The sequence below is a fragment of the Sminthopsis crassicaudata genome, chromosome 1, assembly GCF_048593235.1.
Source record: "Sminthopsis crassicaudata isolate SCR6 chromosome 1, ASM4859323v1, whole genome shotgun sequence".
Taxonomy (NCBI): Eukaryota; Metazoa; Chordata; class Mammalia; order Dasyuromorphia; family Dasyuridae; genus Sminthopsis; species Sminthopsis crassicaudata.
Window position 1 is genome coordinate 523,789,710 of NC_133617.1, and position 27,653 is coordinate 523,817,362.

Genomic DNA, 27,653 nt, shown 5'->3' on the forward strand with positions numbered 1-27,653 from the left:
TATTGAGAAGAGGTTACAGACTTTATCAGATTGCCAAATGGGTCCAGTACACCCCCCAAAAAAAACCAAACATCAAGACCTTTACTGTAAGACCATGTTCATCAAGATAAATCCCTCTTCTATCCAGTAGCAGGTCAAATATTCAATAAGAGTTATCATATTCCCCACAAAATCTTCCCTTTGCCAAGCTAAACATTCCTAGTTACTTCAACTGACTCTTATGACATACTCTCAAATCCTGCATCCTAGCTGCCTTGCCCTGGATATTCTCTAATTAATCAATGTCCTTCTTAAAATCTGGCATGTGTAACTAAAAAAAAAAAAAAAAAAAAAAAAAAAAAAAAAAAAATTACAGATATGGTTTATCAAAAGTAGTGTCAGGAAAATAGTGACCTAGGCATATATACTAAGTGCTTAATAAATGCTGAATGATTAGGTTTCTTGGCTGCTATAACATACTGTTGACTAATGTGGAATCCACTAAAAGCCCTATAATTTTTTTTTTCTCTGAGGCAATTGAGGTTAAGTGACTTGCCCAGATCACACAGCTAGGAAGTGTTAAATGTCTGAGGCTATGTATGAACTCAGGTCCTCCTGACTTCAGGGCTGGTGCTCTATTCACTGTGCTACTTAGCTGCCCCTCCCTATATCTTTTTTAGTCAAAATCCTGACTTGCAGCAGTCTATCTGTGAAACTGATTTTTAAAATTCAACTCTTAAAATCAATTAAGATGATTATCTACCTATATTTATATCTGTGCATATTTATCACTATTAAATCTGACGGTACTAGATTCCTTCCAAGTGCTAACTGGTCAAAATATTTTTGAATTCTAATCATCATCTACCATATGTTTGTTAGCTCTGCAATGTATTTTCAATCTATAACACACCATTTCAAATTAGCTGCTAATTTCTGAAATAAACTTATATGGAAGAACTGTTCATATAGAAGAAGGATTTTAAAGATGTAGAAACAAAAATTTATCATTTCTTACCCATGTTAAATTAACCAAGAAAAGATAACTTATAAAATTTTCTTCATCACATTCACCACCACCACCATCATCATCATGCATATTTCAACAACACGTTATAGTAGTAACAATCCTGTAGATAATCAATTTTATTACCCAGTTTTATAGATGAGAGTAAAAATTGGAGCTATTTGCTCAAAGTGGAAAAGAGTACAAACCAGTGCTTCAACCCCAAATCTACTCATTATAAGTCTAATGCTTTTTTCCCTATCCCACATTTGATAATCCTTGTCTATTCTAGGACAATATAACTAAATTCACATTTATCTTTCTAACAAAAAAAAGAAGAAGAAGAAGAAGAAGAAAGAAGAAAGAAGAAAGAAGAAAGAAGGAAGAAGAAAGAAGGAAGAAGGAAGAAGGAAGAAGGAAGGAAGAAGGAAGAAGGAAGAAGGAAGAAGGAAGAAGGAAGAAGGAAGAAGGAAGAAGGAAGAAGGAAGAAGGAAGAAGGAAGAAGGAAGAAGGAAGAAGGAAGAAGGAAGAAGAAGAAGAAGAAGAAGAAGAAGAAGAAGAAGAAGAATGGGTCATTTCACAGGTTCTTTTCTTTAAATATTTCTTATGACCCATCCCCAAATCAGTTTTATATACAGAAAATATAAAGAAATGGGAGATTTTAATTTCATAATACTGACTCCTCATTCCAATCTCCTTTGTAGTAAATTCTTGAATTAACGTTCACCCTAATTTTAAGATTGGCATTGTATAAATTTTCAGTGCTACCTACAAGGTGTTTTACTGATGGCAAAACAAAAGGTCCATCTGATGTCTTACCAATCCATAGGCTGTACTTCTCTCATGTTCTTGAGTAATATCAGCAACATATGCAAATATTACTGAGAAAGTAACTGAAAAAACTCCAGAGACAGAAATCATAGCAAAGTACCACCTACAAAGAAAAAAAAAAAAAAAATTAAAAATAAAGACTACCTTGCAAACCTTCCCATGTTTATTTTATTGTTAAATATATATATATATATGTTTAATGTATGTTGTATATTATACACACATATATGTATATGCATTTATAAATGTCATGTCTTTGGCTATGATTTCTACAACTAAAATTCACAAAAAATTTTTTCTACTGATTATGAATTATGACATTATTTATTTAATTAACAGAAATAAAACTCTTAGGAATTCTCTCCCTCTAGGACATAAACATCAACATTCCTCACTCATAAAAATGAAATGCTTTTTCTTGAAAAATTGTTAAAAAGTTATTAAAATTAAAATCAACAATTAACAAATTAGTAATTTTATTATAACTTAAAATATAAATTATTTCTGCCCAAAAGGAATAATTTATAACCATTCTTAATTCTGCCTGCCTAGTGGATAATGTGTCCATTATGTTGCTTCCATTAAATTAAAAAAGAAAAAAAAAAAAAAAAAGTACCAAAGCAGATAGATATAAAAGTATGTGATAAGAACTAATTTAAAATTTTGTCATCCTTATGTTCAAACTATAAACTGGATATTATGATGATAATATCTAGAACTTATATAGCTCTTTAAGGTTTGTAAGAAGAAAATCTTATCTCATTTACCTCAAACAAATTTTATTAACTCAAATAAACCTTTTTATCTCATTATCTCAAATTATTATCTCATTTTATCCTAACAACAACCTCCAAATAGAAAGAAATCTTTATGCTCAGTCAAAAACATACATAATAGTTCTGACTCTAACTGCCCAAAATTCAAATCTTTAGCTCAAAAAGAGAAGTTTAAGACAGAACAGTTTAAAAGAAAAAGAAAAAAAGCTCAGAACTTATTAATATCAAAATTATTTAAAATGAGTCATAAGATGTTACCATGTAATATTTTATTTTTTTAAATTTTAATATTTTAAGTTAAAAGGTACCTTGTAGCTACAAAGTAAATTTAAGCTTTTAAATACAGGCATGAGATTTATACAAAGATTTCACAAAGAAAAAAAGTGAGTATCTGCAATTTATAATAACAAGTGCTTTTTAAAATAAAAATAGCATCATAGTCACAGAACTTATTTCACTAGCTGTTTGCATACTACTTATAATAATTAATAATAATTATAATAACAGTCAATCTTTATAAACTAATTAGTATAAATGTGCTAAATTAACACTTTATAGTTATTACCTCATTTAATCCAAGATTCTAATAGCACAAAAAACGTGAATAGGACTTCAATCACAAGTTGGATAAAATATCCTACCCTTATAACACTTACAAATGTGTATTAGACAAGTCACTTGGCCTCCATGAGACTCAGTTTCCTCATCTGTTAAATGAAGGAACTACATTAGATGGTCTCTAAAATCCCTTAAAATTCTAAATTTATGATCATCACCTAATTATAGTCAGTCTCTAAAGAACTCAAAAAATCAATCAGTCTAACTGCAAAAGATAGTGTCACTTACCATGGGCTTATTCTCATTAACGGAATTGGAAAACATGTGAAGAAAACTGTAACTAGAAGAAATGGTTTTCGTCCCCATACATCAGATAGAGCACCTATAAGGGGGGCACTCAGAAAGGATAACAGTCCCTAAAAAAGAGGGGAAAGAAACAAAATGAGTGCAAACAAAGTATCTGTCCTTTGAATCTATTATCATTTAAAATCTTTTATTTATTTTGAGTTTTATGTGTCCTTAACACAAAATCATTTTAAGTACATGCCCCTTCAACCTCTTCATACTTCAGCTAGAAATTGTTTTAATCAAATATCAATAGAAAGGAAAAAGGACAGGGATAGAACAATTTTCAAAAGAGATTAGGAACAGAGATGCAATATAAGCACAAATGATCACACTAAAAAAAGAACTGAGTCGCATTCAAGTTTTGCATTTTCACAATTTCTGAGGAGCCTAATCTAATTAAGATTTAACACAGTTGGAGAAAATTCCATATTGGGCCCTAGGGGACATACAAAGTTTAGCAAATAAATTTTCCATGCCCACATGGAACTACAGTCTGATAGAGAGATAGGACCCACATATGGATAATAATAATGCAAAATATTACATTTTACATATAGAGAAGTATAAAAAGTAAAATAAGTAAAGTTTGAGGGGGGAAATTGTGACGACCAAGGGGTTCATAGAAGACTTCAGGTAAGAGATGGCATTGGAGATGGATTTTAAAGGATGAATAAGCTCAACAAGTATCATAATAAATGAAGTCACTAGCAATATAGGGAATAGAGTGAGCAAAGTCACAAAAAAAGGGAAATGATAGAATGTTCAAGATCAGATATTAGTCCAATTTTTTTCTATTTACATTATTGCGGTTGTTTAAGTTATTCTCCTGATTTTGCTTATTTCCTTCTGTATCATTTTATATATCTCCCTAGTTTCATGGAATTCTTTGTAATTATTGTTTCTTAAAGTACAGTCATGTCCTAGTACATTTGCTTACCATGGTATTTTTTTACTCATTTGCTTGTTCATGGTTATCTTTCCCCTAGTTTTTTGCTTTTTTAAAATAATATTTTTGTAAAAATTTTTATATATGGAAACTTTCTATTTTTTATCTTCTTTTGGCTTTATGCTTTAGTGGTAGCACTGGGTCAAAGGGTGTGTGTTAGATGTGGCCAATATTTTGGTCTGTTTTTCCTGCAGCTTCACTTCTTGCTTTTGATTCCATTATCATCAACCTCTCTCTTCCCTTTTGCCTCTCTACCCTCTTCAGCTTCCTTTTGTATACTGTCCTCTTTCATTAGGCTGAAAGTTTCTTGAGGGCAAGGACTATTTGTTGTTTTTTTCTCCCATTTATATCCCTGACATTTAGCACATCCCTGATGTGATACAATTTAATACACATGTATTGTATTATAGTGCCTAATAATATTTCTTTTGTTTTTCTTACAGAGAGGCAACTATAAGAAAAAAAAAAGAGAATCCACAGAGAAGCGATTTACAAAAAAGGAGAAAAAAGACATCAACCCTTTTTAAAACAAAATTATGCTAAATATTCTGGCAGTGTTACAAAGAATTGATTAGAGAGGGAAGAGACCAAAGGTAGCAAGACCTTTAGGGGGACTACTGCATTATTAAGAGAGGTATTAAAAAGAACCTGTACAAGGTGGTACCAAAAAAAAATTGAAGTCATGAAAAAAAGAATCAGCGGATCATGATTTTTTTAAAGTAAAAACACAAACATAATTTTGAGAGTAAAACCAACTTTAAAAATTTAAGAAATCCAATCAGTATCAAAGATCATCAACAATTTCAAATGACTAAAAACAAAACATGCTATTCTGACAGAAAGGAGATAAGGTTATTTTTGGTCCACTTTGCATAGAAGATGAAAAAAAAGACATTTCTGAATATGGACTATGTAGGAATTTGCTTTTCTTGACTATGCTGGTTTGTTACAGGAGTTTTGCTTATTTTTCAATGAGGGGGAGAAGGGAGAAATAAGTAGACAGGACTAGAGGATAGAGATTGTATTCTTCCAACCACCTCAAAATGAAAAAAAAAAATTAGAAAGGCCAGAGGAAATCAAAAGACAAACAGGAAGCTTTAATGATTCCATAATGAGCTTATTTGTACTCAATATAAGTACAAATATTGAGGGGGAGAGAAAAAAAATCAAAATCTAACATGGCAGAGTCATCCGATCTCTCTGTCTGTAATACAGTGTGCATTGAAAATACTTTTGTTTAGTGTTTGTCAGGTTGAGATTAAATTTTTTTAAATTAACTCCTTCTGTGATTTAATAATCACAGATCTGAGAATATCCACAATGACCATTTAGTTCAATTCACTCGATATCTAGATAATGAAACTAAAACCCAAGGAAGTTAAGCAAATTTGCCCAAAATTTCACAAGTAAGCAAGCAGCAGAACTGGATTCCCAATCCAATGTTCCGCCTACTAAACAAGAAATAACATGCTATAACACATTCTAGATATCAGGCTCTTTGTAAATCTTGATTCTCCTGAAATTCTCATGTCTTTTGATAGTTTTTCTCTCAAGCCTATCTTAATCTCACAGGAAGGGAGGAAAGCTTAAGGAGAGAAGAAGCTATTGTTTAATAACCAGAAAACCTGAGTTTGGGGCTCTACTCCTGCCCAGCTATTTAACCATGAACAACCAACTTCAAATCTCTGTGCCTCAATTTCCTCAATGGTAAATGAGGGATTCTAGAAAAGATGATATCAAAGCATCAAGTAGGACTATGATTCAAGTCTTATCTACTGAATTTTGTTAAGTAATTGATTCTCTCTCCTCCTACTTCCCAAAGTATCTTTCAAAGTCAACTCTATAAGCATGGGGGAAAAAGAAATATTAATCAAGTTTAAAGCTTCAGTGAAGTCAAATCAATATTTTTTTTCAGAAACATTCTTCTTTGCAAAGTGGAATTATCTAAAAGTAACCATTTTGTGACATTAGTCTATAACTCAACTAGATCTTTAAGACAATCTATTTTGAAATTTTAAAAAGTAATTCTCGGTCTTCTTTTTATTTATGATTAAACAAAACAATTATTAAAGTTTAGTGTGAAATTAAATATATCTATTTTCATCTTCAAATAATATGAAAAAATATATAAGTGATATCTAACAATATCTATGTCAAAATCTAGAATATAAAACATATCAAGCAAAATTAATGAGCATTTAATACATTTTTGCTATGTACCAACAAGAAAATATATCTAAATAAATATAAATATATCTAAATAAATATAAATAATCAGAGAGAGAGAATATATATTAATGGGAGGTGAGGGAGATGCAGAGCAGAGAAAGGGTAAAAAAAAAAAAAGGAACAAACAGAGGGACATATATGTACTAAGCAGAAATCAAGATAAACAATAGTCCTCATCTGGGTTGTATGAATGGAGACATTAAGAAGCCTAGATGGAGTTATATGCTACATATTCAAGTCATAATGACCTAAGTTGCTATAAAAGACAGGAAGAATACACAGAAAAAACAAAGACATGAGGAAAGAAGCAGAGAACCTCAATCAAAGTTACTCCAATAATCATTGGTCAAGCTATTATAATCAGAAGAAAAGTTTGTCTACAACAATTATAAAAATTTGAGAAAGAAGTAAAGTCCCACTAATACATTGTTGGTAGAACTGTGGACAAATCCAACCATTCTGGAGAGTAGTTTGGAACTAGGCACAAAAAGTTATCAAACTGTGCATACTCTTTGACCCAGCAGTGTTTCTACTGGGCCTATATTCCAAAGAGATACTAAAGAAGAGAAAGGGACCTGTATGTGCAAAAATGTTTGTAGTGACCTTTGTTATGGTATATGAATGTAAGGGAATATTATTGTTCTATAAGAAAGGATCAGCAGGATGATTTCACAAAGGCCTGGAGAGATGAACTGCTGCTAAGTGAAGTGAGTAGAACCAAAAGAACATTGTATATGACTAAATACAAATTATGTGATGATCAACTGTGATGGACATGGCTCTTTTCAGTAATGAAGTGATTCAGGCCAGTTTCAATAGACTTGTGATGGAAAGAATCATCTGCATCCAGAGAGAGGTCTATGGGAACTAAGTGTGGATCACAACATAGTATTTTCATCTTTTTTGTTATTTGCTTGCTTGATTTTTTTCCCTCTTTGATCAGATTCTTCTTGTGCAGCATGATAAAGGTGGAAATATTAGAAGATTTGCACATATTTAATTTATATTGGGTTACTTGCTGTCTAGGGAGTAAGGTGGGGAGAGGGAGAAAAATTTGGAACACGGGGCTTTGCAAGGGTATATGTTGAAAACTATCTTTGCATGTACTTTGAAAATAAAAAGCTATTATTAAAGAAAATTTTTGGTTATAAAGTACTGAAAAAAAAAAAAATAAATTATCCCTCTTCCAATCACCTTAGAAGAGAACAACATCATTCCAGTCCTTCCGGTTCTCAACCTAGGAGTCATCCTGGATTTCTCATTATCTTTCACCTGCCCTACATTCCAGCTGGGGCAGCCAGGTCATGCAGTGAAGAGAGCCCTGGATTCAGGGAGTTCAAATCCAGCCTCAGATACTTGCTAGCTATGTGACCCTGAGCAAGTCATTTAATCCTGACTGCCTCCAATTTTTAAAAAAGTACAAGATCACACCCTGGAAACAACAAGAACAATAGCTGCCACTTATATAGTTTATTTCATCTGGATCTCAAAACAATCTAGGGAAGGAGGTACTATTTTTATCCCCATCTTACAGATGGCTCAGAGTTATCCAGAGTTACAAAGGTAAGTATCTAAAGCAGAATTTAAACTCAGATCTTCCTAACTCTTAAGTTCATCATTGTATCCTTAGTTCAATACTATATAAAACAGGTAACTTTGTTGAAAGAGGCTATACTTACTTTTAAGAACGTCTCAAAGAAACAAAATCTGTGGGCAGCACAATGGATAGAACACTGGCCCTGAAATCAGGAGGACCTGAGTTCAAATCTAGCCTCAGTCACTTAACACTTACTAGCTGTGGGACTCTGGGTAAGTCATTTAATCCCAACTACTTCACCAAAAAAAAAAAATAATAATAATAAATAATTTTTTGAAAAATAAAATGCGATTTTAATTCACTCTTCTTTTAAAGCAAACACTTAAGTATAAAGATAATGAAGGCTACCTAAAGGTGATGATGGGCAAAGAATGAAATGAAGAATTAAAGAACAAGGCAGTAATGAGTAGAATATTTTGTTTAAGTCCTTAACTACAGAATTAAGCCTGTTAAAGAAAAAAGGGAATGGGGAAAAAAGGCCAAAGCAAGGTGATAAAGTCTTAAGACAACAGTGAAGAAGGAACAAGAATAATATCAATAAAGGATTCAAAAATAGGGAAGGATAAAAAGAGAATTTCCAAACTCAACACCACAGGGATGGAACATGTCTGAATAATGCCAGTGTTTAAAGGGATGTCAAAACAAATATTCAAGCTCTGAAAGCAAGGCTGGGGTGGAAAAGACTGTAAGTCACATACAGAGGTCCTTACAAAAAGATTTAGTGTGATCTGGTTGTCATTAAATATACTTTCTCCTATTCTATTCCAAAAAATACATTCCTGGGGCAGCTAGATGACACGGGATGGAGCACCAGCCCTGATGTCAAGAGGACCTATCTGAAATCAGGAGTATAAATCTGGCCTCAGACACTTAACATTTCCTAGATCTGTGACCCTGGGCACCAATTGCCTCAGGCAAAAAAAAATCCTACAGTTAAGTCAGTTTATTGTATCCTTTGCAAACTAGGCTCATTTCTACCTCTTTGCCACCTTCTTTCCCTCCTTTTCCATTACAACAATCCAAACCATACCCTACTTCTGCTACATCATTCTACTAATCTACACTAATTCCTTTCCCCCCCCTGATGCTTCTCTGAGACCCCCCAATCACAATGCCAATCAACATCTGCCTTATCTCATTCTACCTTACATTTTTATCCAACTATCTCCCATACAACAATTTTATCCCCAATAAATGTTTATGCTCTCCAGCTGTATAGTGGCCTCTCCTAAAAAAAAAAAAAAAAAAAAAAAAAAAAACCTTGAGGGAAAACATTTTTGCACATGGTTCATTTCTATGGTAGATGAGAGCTAGATGAGAGCTGTGAGACATACCACAAAAGCGTACAGTTTGCCAGAGAAGCAAATGGCAAATCCCATAAGACCCTCCCTTGTGGGAAATCTGTAAAGTGCAACCATAAAACATTGCTAAAGATGCCTATTAATTAACAGTGGTCGGGTTTTAGGAAAAAGTAGGAGTATAGTGGATAAGAAGACTAAATTCTGGGTGGTTAAGGACTCTGGACACTATGATTCTAATTCATCTTTATTAAAAGGTTCTTCTGTTAAACGTGGTTAGTTGCTTATTCCCTCTGTGCTTGAAATTTCATGAGTAAGGAATGGATAATAACACTTATCCAGCTTCCCAGATTGTGGAATGAGAGAACTAAAAATTCCTCTATTACCTAGCAAATATTTGGGGAAATTTAGTAAAGCTATAGCATGTTCAAACTACTGTTGTAAAATATTACTAAACTTAATGATGAATGAAGTTACTTTGTTTTTCCAATGTAACTAAGGTCTAAGTCTAGATCTCCAGATGAAACATTAGTTGTCTCTCCAAGTGTTACCTAAATCCCCTAGAGGTCTTATTTATAATTCTAGTTTCAGTCCTTATTCAACCCATACAAACAAGTCTTTTTTACCTTCACACCCTGAATAAGACCATTCATGAGGAAAGTATGTTGAGGAAATGTTTCATGTAGGACCTGCCAAAAAGAGAGAGAAAGTCAAATAAACTACATCACAGGTTGAAATGCAAACTTAAAAGAATTATTTTCAAAGAAATGCAGAGAAATTTTGCCACATTTTTTTGTCATTATCTCCCTTGTATCCATCAAAACTCATCCGCATTTAGCTAAATATAGTAAAAGTCAATGACCTATGTCAGAATGGGTATTATTTTAACTTTGTCACCAACTAGATCCAAAAATGGATGGATTTTCAATGGGAATATACAAGTGTGGAAGTACTAAATGGTGCCAGAAATCACACAATCTAGATAATCAAGTCCAATACAATATCATTGCAACAAGGTCATCCTCTAACTTTCCCCTATCAAACTTCCCAGAATAGCTGTTCAAAACTTTTTTCTCTTAGCATCAGCTTTCTTCCTCTGTCCCTCAAGCAAAAGTCACCTCATATTTTGCTGAACAGAAGAAGACATTTATCATGAGTTCTTTCTCCTCCTCAATTCTACCTTTCAAAAACCCCATGACAGTCCCCATTTTTGCTTCAGTCTCTAGTGAACAGGTGGCTCATCTCCTTGGTAAGCAAAAACTGCCCTTAATACTCTCCTGCCCAGTCTTCTCCAACAGACTGTATTCATTCCCCTCCCCTCTACTTTTCAATCTATATCTATGTCTTTTCTTTCTCTTTTGCCCATAAGCATGCCCAGGTACCACTTCTTAAAGCTCTTTCTTTCTCCTTATTCCAGCTAAGCAAACTATATTTATTAGTTTTTCCTCTACTTTCCCTTTATTCATTGCTGAAGTCTATTCAGCTCTTTTCAAGGTTACTACAAATATTTTATTTGACAAAATCTGATGGATTGTTTCTTTTTCTTAGTTTTCTTCCTTCCTGAAACCTTAGCAACATACGAAATTGCTGACCATCCCAAAACTCCTGATAAGTCACTTTCAGTTACACTGTTTCTTCCTGCTTCCAGCAACAGTAACTCAAGTGCCCTCTAGCATACTTCCCTCCTTTCCCAGCATTGCCACAGTTGGTAGATGTCCTCATATGAGTCAATTTTATTAATATACAATGGTTCCCCAAACCCCACCTTCATTTAACTTTTTACCAATGTTGTTTCTTCCAAAAAAGAAGATATATTCCTATCCTGCTTCTTAGTCAAAAAATATAAGCTACTCTGGGGTCAAATTTGCCTGAGTCTATTTAATTTACCTTACTTATTATCCATACTATGGACATCTGTGTACAAAGGCCAGATTACAGATTTTAGATTGCTCCTTTCCTGAATTTTGACTCCTATAAGTTTCTATAATTACCCTAAACCTAACTGGGAGGATTTACACCTTCAGTTTTATATTCTTTCCAATCCCTCTGACCTACCTCTGTAATTTTTATTTTCAATTTAAAGCCCTTCTGATTAAATTTTCAAGAATCTAGGCAAATACGCACTAGTTAGTCCTTGTTACATATATTCCAACCCTGGCCAGGTACCTGCTATTCTTCTATTTTTAATTTAAACAGATCTCATTCTTATACACCATCTTCTCAACCAGATATTTACTTCTTAACCATTTTTAGCCCTATTCTGATACCTCTGATGTCAACTGGCAATAAAAAGGAAAACACCTATGCCCTGAAAGTCTTCAGATTTTTGCCCAAGATTCTATAACACTTAGCAATGCTTTTTAGATTCCTATTGGCAGATACATGTTTACTGATATGATTCATCACAGAATGAGCAGCATTAATTAGTAACATTAATTCTCAGTAATTTCTATCAAAAATTTCCATGACCAAAAATAATCATGAAAGAGTAATACTATGTTACTTCAAAGTTCTAAATTTTTAAATCCACTCGATTAATCTTAATGATTGCTGTTTAAATTAAATCTTCTCTAATGATGATGGGGGCGGTGGCCCCTTTAAGAATCCTTTTCTGATCTCCAACTTCCTTTAGGACTGACCTTGGATTTACAAGATCTGGTCAAAAACACCCTTTTGTATACCAAGGGGAGAGATCCGGATCTGAGCGAGTTTGGGCTATACCCAGCCCCCATTCTAAAGATCTGCTGAAGTAGCCCAGCCCCTACATGGTGGGTTCTTGGCCCTCAAGGAATCAACCAGGAGCCTTCAAGCAAATAAAAGAGCCAAGATGGAAACATCTCTTGGCATCACAGATTCTCTGTCCACCACTTATGGTGTATTTCTTTCTCTATCTAATTAATACCTCTTACTAACCAGACTTTAACCTTACTTCCAAACTCTACAATAAACCTCTTTTTATCAATCTAGGTTTTCAGGCCTGTAAATTAATTTACAAGGGAGTCTCATGCCGCCACTAGAACTCATTTAACTTTGTATCCTTGCGCCAAATCCAAAGGGGTTGCAGGGGATCTCCATTTGACTCCCTGTATCCCAAACCTGCCACTAGACCTCAATTAATCCTAATTTTATTTAGGTATCCCTTAGCTAGACCTCAACATTTGAGTTATACCTCATCAATGATATTCTCCTTAATAAATCCATGTTCTTGTATGAGTTTCTTCTATACATTATACTTACAGCTGCATGTTTCTATGGCAAGCAGACGGCTATTTACAATAATTCCAATTCTACACTTTGTTCAGAAATTTAATATTTCGGGAGTTTAAAAATATAATTACAAAATCAACATAATTTTAATTGTCATTCAGTCGGGTCATACTATCTTCCTGCTGAGCTATTTTCCTCAAAACAGAGAGACTACAAATACACAAACTAAACTCCCCTAGAATACTGCCAACTTGGGCTTTTCCAAGTATAACTCATTATTATTATAATGTCCAAATAACAATCAACAGAACTGATGCAAATGAATACAAAAATACTCATAAAAAAATACTGAGATTTAAAATCATGGCAATAGCTATTCCCAAGCAAACTACTAGTAATCCATCAGAGTCTTGTCACTCTCTCACATAAACACATATACATATACAATTAATATAGCAATTAAACACACATACACAGGTTACTTACTATGAGCATAGGAGTTGTAAGCAGACCCCAAGCAAAGAACTCAAGGAAGATGACGACAACTGCATGGTATACACTAGGATGGCCAATACCTTGTTGCTAAAAAAGAAGAAGCAAAATATGAAAAAAAAAAAAAAGCATGGCTAAATAATACATGACTTCCTAAAACAAGACAGATTTTGACAAACTGTTAATATATATATATATATATATATATATATATATATATATATATATATATATATATATATATATATATTTTTAAAAACACAGGATAAAATAGCTTGGGCTTCTCTATATATCTAGACTAGAGTATCAATCATATATATAATTATACTAGACACCAAGCTGACACATATAACACAACAGTAAAAAAAACTGTGGAAATGTTTAAAATAACATACCATTCTTTTATTTTTGTTTTCAAGTTTTACTTTAGGAATACATTGCATAGTAACAAAGCATTTACAAAAATAAAGCATTTTTACAAAATCAAAAACATAAAAGGAAATAAGTATAAGACTTACTGATCAAAAATAAAAATTCTTTCTAATCATTTTGACTAGAAATATCTTAACCTAAATACCAAAATATATCAGTTTTAAAATGCAAACACAACACACTATTTTTAAAAAGTCTCTTCTCACTACTACTATTTTGTTTGGACACAAACATTAAATGCTACATTAAAATGCAAACTAAATAAAAATAGAAACTAATTTTTTTAATCTTCTAAACTCATGATAAATATCAAATATATTTATATATATATATATATTATGTATTTATATATTTATACATATCAAATAACTATATTAGCATTTTTCTTGACAAATTATATATACCTCATACAGCATTTTAACCTTGATAGAATACTTGGTTTAAATTTTCTACTTAAGAATTTAACACCTGGGGCAGCTAGGTGGCGCAGTGGATAGAGCATCAGCTCTGAATTCAGGAGGACCCGAGTTCAAATCTTATCTCAGACACTTAACACTTCCTAGCTGTGTGACCCTGAGCAAGTCATTTAATCCTAGCCTCAGAAAAAGGGGGAAAAAAAGTAAATGGATCAAACAATCCAAAAATAGAACAAAAATGGCATTAAAAAACGAGAAAAAGGCCAGATATCTGCCTTATACTAGACATATATCTTTTAAAAGGATACACACATACAAGAAGTTAGAATAAAAATAACCTGTATTAAATGATTCAAAGAAAAAAAATAAGAGTTATAATGATATCAGTTAAAATTTTTAAAATAACAAATCAAGAAAGAGAAAGAGATTAATTGCATCAGGCTAAAAGAAGCAAGGTAGATTTAGAGGGGTATCTACCCCAAACATGTTGGAACGAATGGATGAGAAAAACTTGTTCCATAGGCCTTGAAGGAAGCTGAAGCAGACACTTTAAAATTTGGTCAGATATCAAAGACACCAAGATCATTCACTGCATCTCAGGTCATCACCAACCAGTAGTCTTGATTTTTCTCTTGCCACTGGATTTCAATGACTCTGGGAAAATGAGGTTGATAACTGTGCATTTCTATCTCGCTTAAATCCAAGTCAAAACATCACTTCATGATATCATTAGTTCTCTTCAAAAATGAAGGACAAAACATTTACACCACCATGAATTAATAAATGAATGAAACAAGTATTTATTAAGTATTTATTATGAGCAAAAGCATTGAGCTAGTGCTTTGGGAAAGGCAACAAACACATCCTGGAGATTTTAACTATAATAGAGAAGAGATGCAAAGTCCCAGTGGTTCTTAGGATGAAAAGGTAATACATTATCTTGGTTTGGATGGTCATACATCTCTTTTAATAATATCTGCAACAATAAAACTATATCTGTTTGTGACCAAACAGCCAAACAAGAGCAGCTTTTCTGGTTGATAGACTGATAATTAAGATTGAGGAGGAAGAAGGAGCACTGCTACTCTCAACACCCTCCTACGTTTCTTTCAGAGTGTCTTATTCCTTCAATAAGGCTGGCTTGCTGACTCAACAGTGAATTCTCAATTCACTGGTAGAACTGAATTTGTACTCTGTTCAATTTTCTTAGTAATTCCCTAATTTTAGAAATCAGATGAGTCAAATACCAAGAAAATTTTATAATAGAAAAAAAGAAATCCATATCTAAGAAGGAACCTTTTGGTAGAACATAAACTTCTAAAGAAGCAAGTATTTGACTTATAAGAAATAAACCTTTTATTATTGTTCTATAAGAAATGATCAGCAGGATGATTTCAGAGAGGCCTGGAAAGACTTAAATGAACTGATGCTAAGTGAATTGAGCAGAACCAGGGGATACACAGGAACAACATATTTATACAATGATCAATTCTGATGGATGTGGCTTTTTTCAACAATAAGATGATCCAAGCCAACTCCAATGATCTTGTGAAAAAGGGAGCATCTACACCCAGAGAAAGGACTGTGGGAACTGAGTGTGGATGACAACATAAGCATTTTCACTTTTTTGTTATCTGTTTGCATTTTATTTTCTCTCATTTTTTTTCCTTTTTGATTTGATTTTTCTTGTGCAGCAAGATAACAGTATTAATATGTATGAAAATATTGGATTTAACATATATTTTTACCATGTTTAAGATACATTGGATTACTTAATATCTAGAGGAGGGAATGGGGGGAAAGGAGAAAAATTGGAACACAAGGTTTTGCAAGCGTCAATGTTGAAAAATTATCCATGCATATTTTTTGAAAATTAAGAAACTTTAATAAAAATAAAAAATAAATAAACCTCTTGGACTCAGAAAGGGGTGAGGTTAAAAGTCTAATTTATTTATGCTCTTGCAAGAAGTGAGTGTGTCACCTGTCAGATTGGCTAAAATGACAGGAACAAATAATGATGAATGTTGGAGGGGATGTGGGAAAACTGGGACACTGATACATTGTTGGTGGAGTTGTGAAAGAATCCAGCCATTCTGTAGAGCAATTCGGAACTATGCCCAAAAAGTTGTCAAACTGTGCATACCCTTTGACCCAGCAGCGCTACTACTGGGATTATATCCCAAAGAAATACTAAAGAGTGGAAAGGGACCTGTATGTGCCAAAATGTTTGTGGCAGCTCTTTTTGTTGTAGCTAGAAACTGGAAGTTGAATGGATGTCCATCAATTGGAGAATGGTTGGGTAAATTGTGGTATATGAAGGTTATGGAATATTATTGCTCTGTAAGAAATGACCAGCAGGAGGAATACAGAGAAGCTTGGAGAGACTTAAATCAACTGTTGCTGAGTGAAATGAGCAGAACCAGAAGATCACTATACACTTCAACAACAATACTGTATGAGGATGTATTCTGATGGAAGTGGAAACCTTCAACATAAAGAAGATCCAACTCACTTCCAGTTGATCAATGATGGACAGAAATAACTATACCCAGAGAAGGAACACTGGGAAGCGAATGTAAATTGTTAGCACTACTGTCTATCTACCCAGGTTACTTATACCTTCGGAAGCTAATAATTAATGTGCAACAAGAAAATGGTATTTACACACATATATTGTATCTAGGTTATATTGTAACACATGTAAAATGTATGGGATTACCTGCCATCGGGGGGAGGGAATGGAGGGAGGGAGGGGATAATTTGGAAAAATGAATTAAAAAAAAAAAAAGAAAAAGAAAAAAACACTAGGACCAGATGGATTTACAAGTGATTTGTATCAAACATTTAAAGATCAACTAATTCCAATAATAAATAAATTATTTGGAATAAAAAAAAAAAAAAGAAAGAAAAAGAAAAAAAGAAGTGAGTGTGTGTCCTTGTAAAGTCCAAGACAGAAAGTCCAAGACAGACAGACAAACACACACACACACACACACCCCTAGAAGCTAAAGAGCCTTCTCATATTATTCTAGAACTCAGATCCCTCCCTCGGTTCCTCATTTGCTGAGAAACATGAGATTTACATACTTTTCCTCAGCTTCCTTCAGGTTACTCCCCTCCCACCACATACATTGCATAAAATGAGCCTTAGCTCCTCCAGGGGAGGAGAGGTTAATATTTATGAGCTAATTGCAAAGCCTATTTTACCCAACTTAACTATCTCCTAATCTTAAACAAGACAGAACCAGTTACATTCTTGTTTTATCTAGTCCTTCTGTTAACTGATAATTTATGGAAAAAACATTTCTCACTTATCTAATTCCTTAAAATCTATTTTAAATGATTCAATAAAACAAATCTATTCCTTCTACATAACAGCTTCTCCCTTATTTGAAGGCAGCCATGTCCTTTGTTCTCTCAAACTAAAAATTCCCAGTTCCTTCAAATGCCTCTTATATGACATAGTTCTTATGACATGTTTCCAGAATTGTTACCCTCCTAGAAACGGACCTTCATGTGGATACTCTCTCCTTTATCTCTCTACTCTCTTTATTCTCTACTATACTTTCCCACATAAAGATATATAGCATATGATACACAATATAATGTGTGCATAACAATCAGCATCAGAAAGGAACAGTATCAATTTCTTTTTAGTATTTTAGAGACTTTTTTTTTCTGTAGAAAATAATCTCTCAGAAACTGACAAAGCCCTTATTCTAACTAAAGAAGTGCTTTCTCTAAAAAACGGAACTCTCAATAATCTCACCAGGTATCTAATACAAACTATTGTAAGGGGGGTAGATTTACACTAAAATTCTTTAAAATACTGTCCTTTACTTCTTCTCTAGAATCACTAAGGCTTATAATTCTTTGTTATCCAATAAAGTTTGTAACTTTATTTGAAAGTGAAAATATTAAAATAAAAGCATGGAAATTTTGGCCAGTACAGTAAAAAGAAAAAAAATTCCTCTCCCCAGTGATGATAATCCTCAAAAAAGATCTTTAAGGATTATCTTCTTTGCAAAATCAAAGCAAATTTCTGTCAATTAAGAAACTACATTATCAAACTGTGCATACCCTTTGATCCAGCAGTGTTGCTACTGGGTTTGTATCCCAAAGAGATTTTAAAGAAGGGAAAGGGACCTGTATGTGCAAGAATGTTTGTGGCAGCCCTCTTTGTGGTGGCCAGAAACTGGAAACTACGTGGATGCCCATCAATTGGAGATTGGCTGAATAAATTGTGGTATATGAATATTACAGAATATTATTGTTCTTTAAGAAATGACCAAGAGGATGATTTCAGAAAGGCCTGGAGAGACTTACATGAACTGATGCTGAGTGAAACGAGAAGGACATCAAGAGATCATTATATACTTCAACAACATTACTGTATGATGATCAATTCTGATGGACGTGGCCCTCTCCAACAATGAGATGAACCAAATCAGTTCCAATAGAGCAGTAATGAACTGAACCAGCTACACCCAGCGAAAGAACTCTTGGTGATAACTATGAACCACTATATAGAATTTCCAATCCCTCTAATTTTGTCCGCCTGAATTTTGGATTTCCTTCACAGGCTAAATGTACACTATTTCAAAGTCTGATTCTTTTTGTTCAGCAAAACAACTATTTGGTCATGTATACATATATTGTACTTAATTTATACTCTAACATATTTAACATATATTGGTCGACCTGCCATCTGGGGGGGGGGGGGGGGAAGGAGGGGAAAAATTGGAACAAAAGTTTTGACAATTGTCAACGTTGTAAAATTACCCATGCAAATATCTGGTAAATAAAACTATTATTATTAAAAAAAATTTTAAAAAGAAAGAAAGAAAGCACAAGTGTTATAAGAAACAACAAAACAAAAATTACGAATAGGGAGAAGCATACATAACAAGATTTACGTTAACTAATGCAAAGTGAAAACTGAAACAAAAATACAAAATGTGCTGTAAAAATGAAAAGAACTACAAAATAATCAATAATGAAAGTTGCAAAAAATGTTTGTAGCAACCCTTTTTGTAGTGGCAAGGAACTGTAAACTGAGTTTCCCCATCAGTTGGGTAATGACTGAATAAGTTATGGTATATGAATGTTATGGAATATTATTGTTCTATAAGAAACGATCAGCAGGATGATTTCAGATAGGCCTGGAGAGACATGAATTGATAGTAAGTGAAACGAGCAGAACCAGATCAATATACACACAGCAACAACAAGGCTAAATGATGATCAATTCTGATAGATATGGCTCTCTTCATCAATGAGATGATTCAAACCAATTCCAATTGTTCAGTGATGAAGAGAGCCATCTACACCCAGAGAGTGGGAAATGAGTGTGAACCACATATAGCATTCTCACTTTTTCTGTTGTTGTTTGCTTGAATTCTGTTTCCTTTCTCAGTTTTTTTTTCCTTCTTGATTAGATTTTTCTTGTGCAGCAAGATAACTGTATAAATATGCATACATATATTGGATTTAACATATATTTTAACATATTTAATATGTATTAGACTATCTGCCATCTAGGGGAGGATATGGGGGGAAGGAGGGAATAATTTGGAACAGAAGGCGTTGCAAGGGTCAATGGTGAAAAATTACCCATGCATATGTTTTATAAATAAAAAGCTTTTATTTAAAAATAAATAAATAATTTTAGAGGGGTGCTATATGATGATCAATTCTAATGGACATAGCTCTCTTCATCAATGAGATGATTCAAACCAGTTCCAATTGTTCAGTGATAAAGAGAGCCATCTATATCCAGAGAGAGGACTGTGGGAACTAAATGTGGCTCACAACATAGCATTTTCACTCTTTCTGTTGTTGTTTGCTTGCATTTTGTTTTCTTTCTCAGTTTTTTTTTTCCTTCTTGTCTTGTACAGCAATATAACTATATAACTATGTGCACATATATTAGATTTAATATATATTTTAACATATTTAACATATATTGGACTGCCTGCCATCTAGGAGAAGGGGTGAGGGAAAGGAGAGGAAAATTTGAAGGTTTTGCAAGGATCAATATTAAAAAAAAAAAAGGCTTTAATAATAATAATTTTATATATACATATATATATATTCATATTCCTTTTTATATGGGATGGCTCTTTAAGAAAAGAAAGGAGAAGGATAAAGAGAAAAATCAAGTGAATGTAAAGATCATTAATACCCTAACTAAAGAGAAAAGAGCAAATGTTCTCTATAAGTAGCAGAAATTCTTAATTGCATACAGTGTACAAAAAACAAGTACTCCCAAGAGTTTCATTAAATATTTCAAACTTTAATCAAGGCTTTGAGCTTCTGCACTGAAGTCTTCTGAAGCCCATTCAAACTCTTATCACTTATCACCACACAGTGCAGGGGGGGAAAAAAAAAAAAACACCCTCAGGCATCAAAATAGGTAAGGAAGCAATTGTATCTAAATCTAGTTGTCCTTCATCACCTTCAAATGAGAAGATATAGCCAAATTGAGCTACAAATTATGAACTGAAAGAAAATAAAGTGTGCATAAAACTAGAATGATGAGAATTATTAATACAAAAAACTATGCGGTAAGAAAATGTTTGGAAAAATTATAAATCTGTATTAACTATAGCCAGACCCTCAGAAACAAGGATGGAAGAGTCATACAACTCCAAGAATAGTATGAAAACATAATAAATAAGTTGATAAAGAAAGGACTGAAACTGGAGTGCAATTGATTTTTTTTTTAATTCATGGCTCTGAACAAAAATTTGGAAAATTAAAATAAAAAATAACCATTAAAAAAAGAGGAGGAAAAAAAGGAGGGGAGGAGGAAGAAGAGAGAAAAAGGAAGAACAGGAAGAAGAGGAGAACCAGAAAAGCACAAGTCCATAAATTCAAAACTAAATGAGTTCAGACAAAAATACTCTCATTTGTCCCCAATAAAAATATGATGAAATAAAAAAAATCTGAATATTTCTTTTAAAAACACAAAGAAAAATTGCACAAAACATTATTACCTACAGCAGACAGACAAAATCCACTGGTCACCAAAAGAAGAGCTACTCCCCCAGGTTTAATTTATCGAGAAAATGGTTGCTAAGATGCAGAACTCATGAGACAAAAAGTATTTTAAATGGTCAGAGAGATGCAGATTACATGCCAGAGAATTACAGTCAAAGCTGCCGAGAATGGCTTACTATGAACAAGGTAGAAGAGGAAAACTCAAATATAATATTCACTAATGAAAAGGAATTCAGCTTGCACTCACAGATTACATCTTAATTACAACTAAACATAATCATATCCTATCAATTTGTGAACAAAATTACTGACTTGTAAACCCTCTTTTCTCGGAAAATTTGAGTTGGACATTCCTAAAAATGCAAAGAGCACACAAAAGAAATGTGAAGAGGAAAAAAAAAATTTGAATTGTTCAAATTCATAATCTAATGTTTTACTTATCAAAAGGAATGAAGGAACTATGTCCCTTGAAAGCAAATTTCCTTGGGTTTTCAGCAAGAAATACCCTTAAGTATAATGGTTCTCAAACTTTTTGGTCTTCAGACTTGTTACGCTCCTAAAAATTATCATGGGTCACTCTATATTTAAAAATTACTGAATACCCCAAAGGACTTTTGTTTACGTGGTTTATATATCCATATTTACCATAAAAGAAGTTAAAACTGAAAAATTTTTAAATATACATTCACTTTCAAATAAACTCCTCTTAACATTTTATTAAAAATACTATATATTCCAAAACAAAAAAATTAATAGGAAAATTGGTATTTTTTACATATTTATGCATATCTAATTAAAGTCTAACTTAATAGGACACAGATAGATTCTTCTATCTGCTTCTGCATACATTTTGTTGCAGTGTTGTTCCAAATGAAGAATATGAAGAAATTTCAGCCTCACACAGATCTTAGTTGGAAAAGGAAAAAGTATTTTAATAGACAAATGACGTCTTAGTATTAGTATAAAATAATTTTGATATTAATAATGCCCTGAAATGGTCTCAGGGATCCTGAGTTCCATGGTGCACTCCTTTAGAAACCTCCTATTATGCTTATGCTGAACCATCAACTCAATCCACCAAGTCAACAAGTAGTTCTGAATCTGTATTATTCTACTTTCTTCACAATAATATGATATTTGATCAAAAACTCTGCTAAAATCTAAACACTATCTGCATAATTTCCCTTACCTACTCTTGAGTAATTCTGCCCAATAACAACAAAAAAAAGGAATTGGTGTTAGTCTGTGATAACTCATTCTTGATGAAGTCATGCTGGCTCTTTGTAATACCTGCTTTCCCCTTCCAGATATTCAACAACTATGTATTTAATAATCCTTTCAATAATTTCTCACTGGAATTAAACTTAAACTCATTGGCCTAGATTAGTTAGCAGATTTGGTTCTCTTCAGTTTTTTCGAAAATCAAGACAGCATCTGCTTCTCTAATCTTATGGTATCTTTCCCATTTTTCATGAGTTCTGAAATAACGCTAACAGTGACTCAGCAATGAAATCCTCCAGTTCTTTAACGACTTGAGGATATAGTTCACATGGGCCCAGGTCATCAAGGACAATACTCTCTTAAGATCTTCTTACTCATCTTGGCTATCAGCTCTCTGTTAGTCATTCCTGTTCTGTCATTTATAGTGTAAAAGGTCATTCTCCTTTGCAGAGAAAAGAGAAACTAAAGAGCTGAGCAGCTCTGTATTTTCCCTGTTGTCAGTTATCCAATTCACCACCCAAAGCAAAGATCTTACACTTTCTCTAATCCTCAGAAAAGGAAAGTTTTCCCCAACATCTTATATATTTAAGAAATATTTTATTGTGTGATAAATTCCAAAAGCTTCATGATGGAAAATACTATTGAAAAAAACAGCTTGAAATATATTATTTTCACTTTTTTTCCCCCTTTCTCATGGTTTTTCTCTTTCGTTCTCATAATATGACTAATATGAAAATATATTTAAGATGATTGTACATATACAAACTAGATCAGATTGCTTATCGACTTGGCAGGGAGGGGGGAATTTGGAATTCAAAATGTTATATGAGGATAACACATCACAAGCCATCTCAAAACCATCATGGACTATCACAAATGTTCTAAAGAAACAATTCTTATATTGCCCCTCCTTGAAGTATTAAGACTGTTTTCTGATTTAAATTTTTCCTCCATTTAATGTTACTATTCTTTTTTCTAGGCAGAGTTTAAAATGAACTGGTTGGTAATAATGGACAGTCATTCAATAGCATTTTTGTGAGTGTAACCAATGTGCCAGTGACAGAAAACAAGAAAGTAATATCTAAAAAAAATTTTTTTACTAACAAAGGATTATATAAAAACATTGCTAAAAATGAAGTATTGTATACAACTGAATCTGAAGTGCATTTATCATTTAATACAATGCTTGTCTTTAGACAGCAGAGAAGTAAATATTTTATATTTTAATTAATGATCCATTTTCATTCACTTGGTTATGTGGCTAAGAAAGATGAATTTCTCATTATTGTTCTGTAAGAAATGACCAGCAGGATGATTTCAGAAAGGCCTGGAGAGACTTACATGAACTAATACTGAGTGAAATGAGCAGGACCAGGAGATCATTATATACTTCAACAACAATACTATATAATGATCAATTCTGATGGATGTGGCCATTTTCAACAATGAGATGAACCAAATCAGTTCCAATAGAGCAGTAATGAACTGAACCAGCTATACCCAGCAAAAGAACTCTAGGAGATGACTATGAACATAGAATTCCCAATCCCACTAATTATTATTGTCCTCCTGCATTTTGGATTTCCCTCACAGGCTAATTGGATACTATTTCAAAGTCCTATTCTTTTTGTATAGCAAAACAACGGTTTGGACATGTATACATATATTGTATTTAACTTAAACTTTAACATATTTAACATGTATTGGTCAACCTGCCATGAGGGGGGGAGGGGAGAAGGGGGAAAATTAGAACAAAGGTTTGGCAATTGTCAATGTGTAAAATTACCCTTGCATATATCTAGTAAATAAAAAATATTAAAAGAAAAAAAGAAAAGAAAAGAAAGATGAATTTCTCTCTCAGGAACAGAGCTTATAAAAATTCTACCATTTTCTATTACATATTTGTGATAGCAAGTTTGTTCACTTTATTCTTGTTTTAAATCAAGATGCAAAAATAAACATGACACAGAAACAGACTTAATATTATGCTTGGTACTCAGCCAAATATTACAAATCTTTGCTCAAATAAAAAAAAATTCAACATTGAAATTAAATATATGGATATAGATATAGCTACATACTTAACATATGTAAGTGTATACATAAATATTAATTATTAGATTGGTAAACATTTTCCAAATCATAAAAACGATATTTATACTAAAGAAAAAATACACAAAGAAAATTAATGTATTGTAATGTGTAAGTGAACATGCAATATTGTCATATTGGTTTTATAATTCCATATTTAATTGCCAAAATAAAATATTATATTTTTGTCATATTATAACGTAGATTTTAATTTACATCTTTTAGAACAAAATTTGTCATTACAGTTACTGTAAGCAGTTAATGAATATATCTAAAAGAATAGTAAGAGTGGTACATTAAATTACTCTGGATGTTCACAAAACAGTTTTTTCTGTTAAAAAGGGTTTGAAGAAAAAACCTTAGAGGACCACATCTCTAATGATACAATCTACCTGGCAGCTTTCAGCCTCAGAACCAAGTACTCTCAGAACTAATAGATGGCTAGACAAGACACTCTGAACAATTAAGCTATGCTGCCTATCTACAAGAGGAGGGAAATCTGAAACAGAACATCTAGACTATGCTTGTGGCATATGTGCTCTGAGTCACAGATATCTTGAGAATCTTGGGCGGAAAGAAATAATAGCAGGGGAAGAGTTAAGGCAAATGATTTTCCAGGAGTCAGGCTTGAAGAAATTTCTAAGAGTAATAATGCACTTCCACTGCCATTCCTCTTCCCTTCACAAAAGAGAAGTTCTCTACCTCCACCCACCTACCCACCTATGCTCTAGTCCAATATACCTTGGAGTTCTTCTAAGACGGGACAGAACTTTTCATTACACTGTTAGGGCTAAAAGGTTTAAAAAGACAAATGGCAGAGTTAGCAACAATGTGAATAAGTTTCAAAGTACTAAAAATAAGAGTGGTACAGAGAACTGGTTGGCCATCTAAGACTTAACTGGAATGTCCTCAATGTAACCAAATTTTACCAGGCCAAGCAACTCAAACTCCACTTATTCCAAATTCTACTCTGCTTCTGACTGACATGCCCCTTTGACCTTCTTATACATGTTACTCAACTTCACATAAATCAGAGATAAAGTATTTTCTTATTTGAATCATTTGTTATTATTTCATACAAGTAATTTTTGTTCCTCTTCAAAACATTTTAAGCATTTAGAAATTATTACTATAGATTTCTGTAATTGCAGCAGTGTTCAGTATAGAGGATTTGCTCAATACTGGCTTATATTTGCCAGAATCTAGGCCACAAGTCTTTTTTCAATCGAAAATCCTTTACACTATAAACTCAGAACACAAACCCACTGTAGAAATATCCAGCATTCTGACAATTCCATAAAATTTCTAACCCATTAAATTCTATGAGCGTAATGTAAGCTTTGGAAATCTGAAAGTAGCTTACTAACAACATTGTGGGTTCTGTGAGTACTGAACAAATACCTAAAATGTACAAATTGGGGGAAAGAGGAATTTGGAAATCAGTGTAAAGGGAGCCCTAAATAGAGAAAAGAGCTCTGAATGGTAAATTCAAATTCCTGAATTTAAACCCCAGTTTTGAAATGCTAACTATTTTTATAGCTATTATATAAATGTGAATTATTATAACCATTATAACTCTAAAATAAATATAACACACTACAGTATGAGACAAAAGACTGTAAGGTGTAACAGAAAGAGTTAGTTACAACGCCAGGAAAAGCTAGGTCCATGTCCTAACTATATCCAGCAATCAACAAATTAAGCACTTTCCAGGCACTGTGCTAAACATAGGGTGAACATAGTGGCTTGGTGAATCCAAGCAAGTCACTTAACATAAGCGCTCTAGGCCAGTGGTTCTCAAACTTTTGTTCTCAATATCGTTATGCCATTAAAATTAGTTGAGGATCTGTCCAAAGAGCTTTATTTATTGAGGCTATATTTAGAATATTTACTACATTAGAAATATTAGAAATAAAAACCAATTTTGAATTTGTAGATTCTCTGAAAGGGTTTCAGAGACACCCTCCCTCCACCCTGTTCTAAGCAACTTTCTTAGGATTATCAGTTATTGAGAAAGTGCAGATTTGCTTTGGTAAAGGGAGTTTGCTCACCTGGAAATTCCCTATTATCAGCATATTCTAACTAAATGCAATGCCTAATAAACATCAAATATGCATTCAAAATTACAGCACTGCATATGAAAATTTTTTAAACTATGTGTTCAAGGGGGGAAGCTAAGTGACACAGAGGATAGAACATCAGCCCTGAAGTCAGGAGGACCTGAGTTCAAATTGGCCTCAAACACTTAATACTTCCTAGCTGTGTGACCCTGGGCAAAATCACTTATCCCCAATAGCCTCAATTTAAAAAATGTGTGTGTGTCTGTCTGTCTGTCTGTTCAAGGGAGGGAAATGTCAAAATATTGATTTTTTAAGAAATTAATTCATTCTATGATACCTGTAATTTTCAAGTTTGTCTAAAGATACACACACACACACACACACACATATATCCAGTTAGTAACAAAGGCAAATGTACAAGACACCCTCTTCAGGATTTTTAGTATTTCCCTGAGTCTATTCAAACTATTTGGAGATGAATAATCATAATTATTTAGATATAAGACTACACATAAGAAAACAGAGACTATAATCACATCCTACTTTGCAGGATAGATGTGTCTCTCTAGAAACTATTTCTTGAGTAGCAATCTATGTAATGACAAAATGTGTGTATATATACACACACATATGCATGCCAAGAACAACAAAAATACTAGTTTTTTTTGAAAAGCAATGATATAAATAATCAGGTGCTAACTGATCAATTTCTGTTTGTTGTCTAGAATTTATCTTTCTACAAAACATTTTAATATATTTCATGCTCAGTGACAGATGATCTAATCATTTAGACAGGTGGATGTGATTTTTTTTTTACTAATATCATATGCAAAAGAAGGGTTAATATGGCTTTGTTACATAATTTGCCACTATATTTCAGAAAAGCTGAACTACTTAAATCTGCTTAATCCCATGTAAAATGCAATGATAACAAGGACATATTAGTCATTACTCATAGTGTTTCAACAGATCATTTCTGGGGTACAACTCAGTTAAAACAAATGTGAAAACTGTCCACTTTATAGATTTTTTCAGTTTTTAGCAGAAATTCATCTTTTTCCTCAGTTAAATGTTAAGCTAAAAAATGCCTATTCTTCCTGAAAGCACTTGAGTCAAGATGGAAGATTCCATTACACATACTGAATTATATTTAGAATACAAAGA

The 27,653-nt window shown here is 32.9% G+C and overlaps 1 protein-coding gene across 2 annotated transcripts in view; it reads right to left on the reverse strand.

The window, feature by feature from the left end:
• Positions 1 to 27,653, reverse strand: part of MFSD14B (major facilitator superfamily domain containing 14B) — an 81,265-nt gene that overhangs the window by 36,886 nt on the left and 16,726 nt on the right. For both annotated transcript variants that reach the window (XM_074281704.1, XM_074281703.1), the window contains exons 2-5: positions 13,262 to 13,357; positions 10,195 to 10,257; positions 3,439 to 3,566; positions 1,805 to 1,919 (exon numbers count right to left, since the gene is read on the reverse strand). In XM_074281704.1, the coding sequence (XP_074137805.1) occupies positions 1,805 to 1,919; positions 3,439 to 3,566; positions 10,195 to 10,257; positions 13,262 to 13,357 (402 nt within the window). The remainder of the gene's footprint in view (positions 1 to 1,804; positions 1,920 to 3,438; positions 3,567 to 10,194; positions 10,258 to 13,261; positions 13,358 to 27,653) is intronic.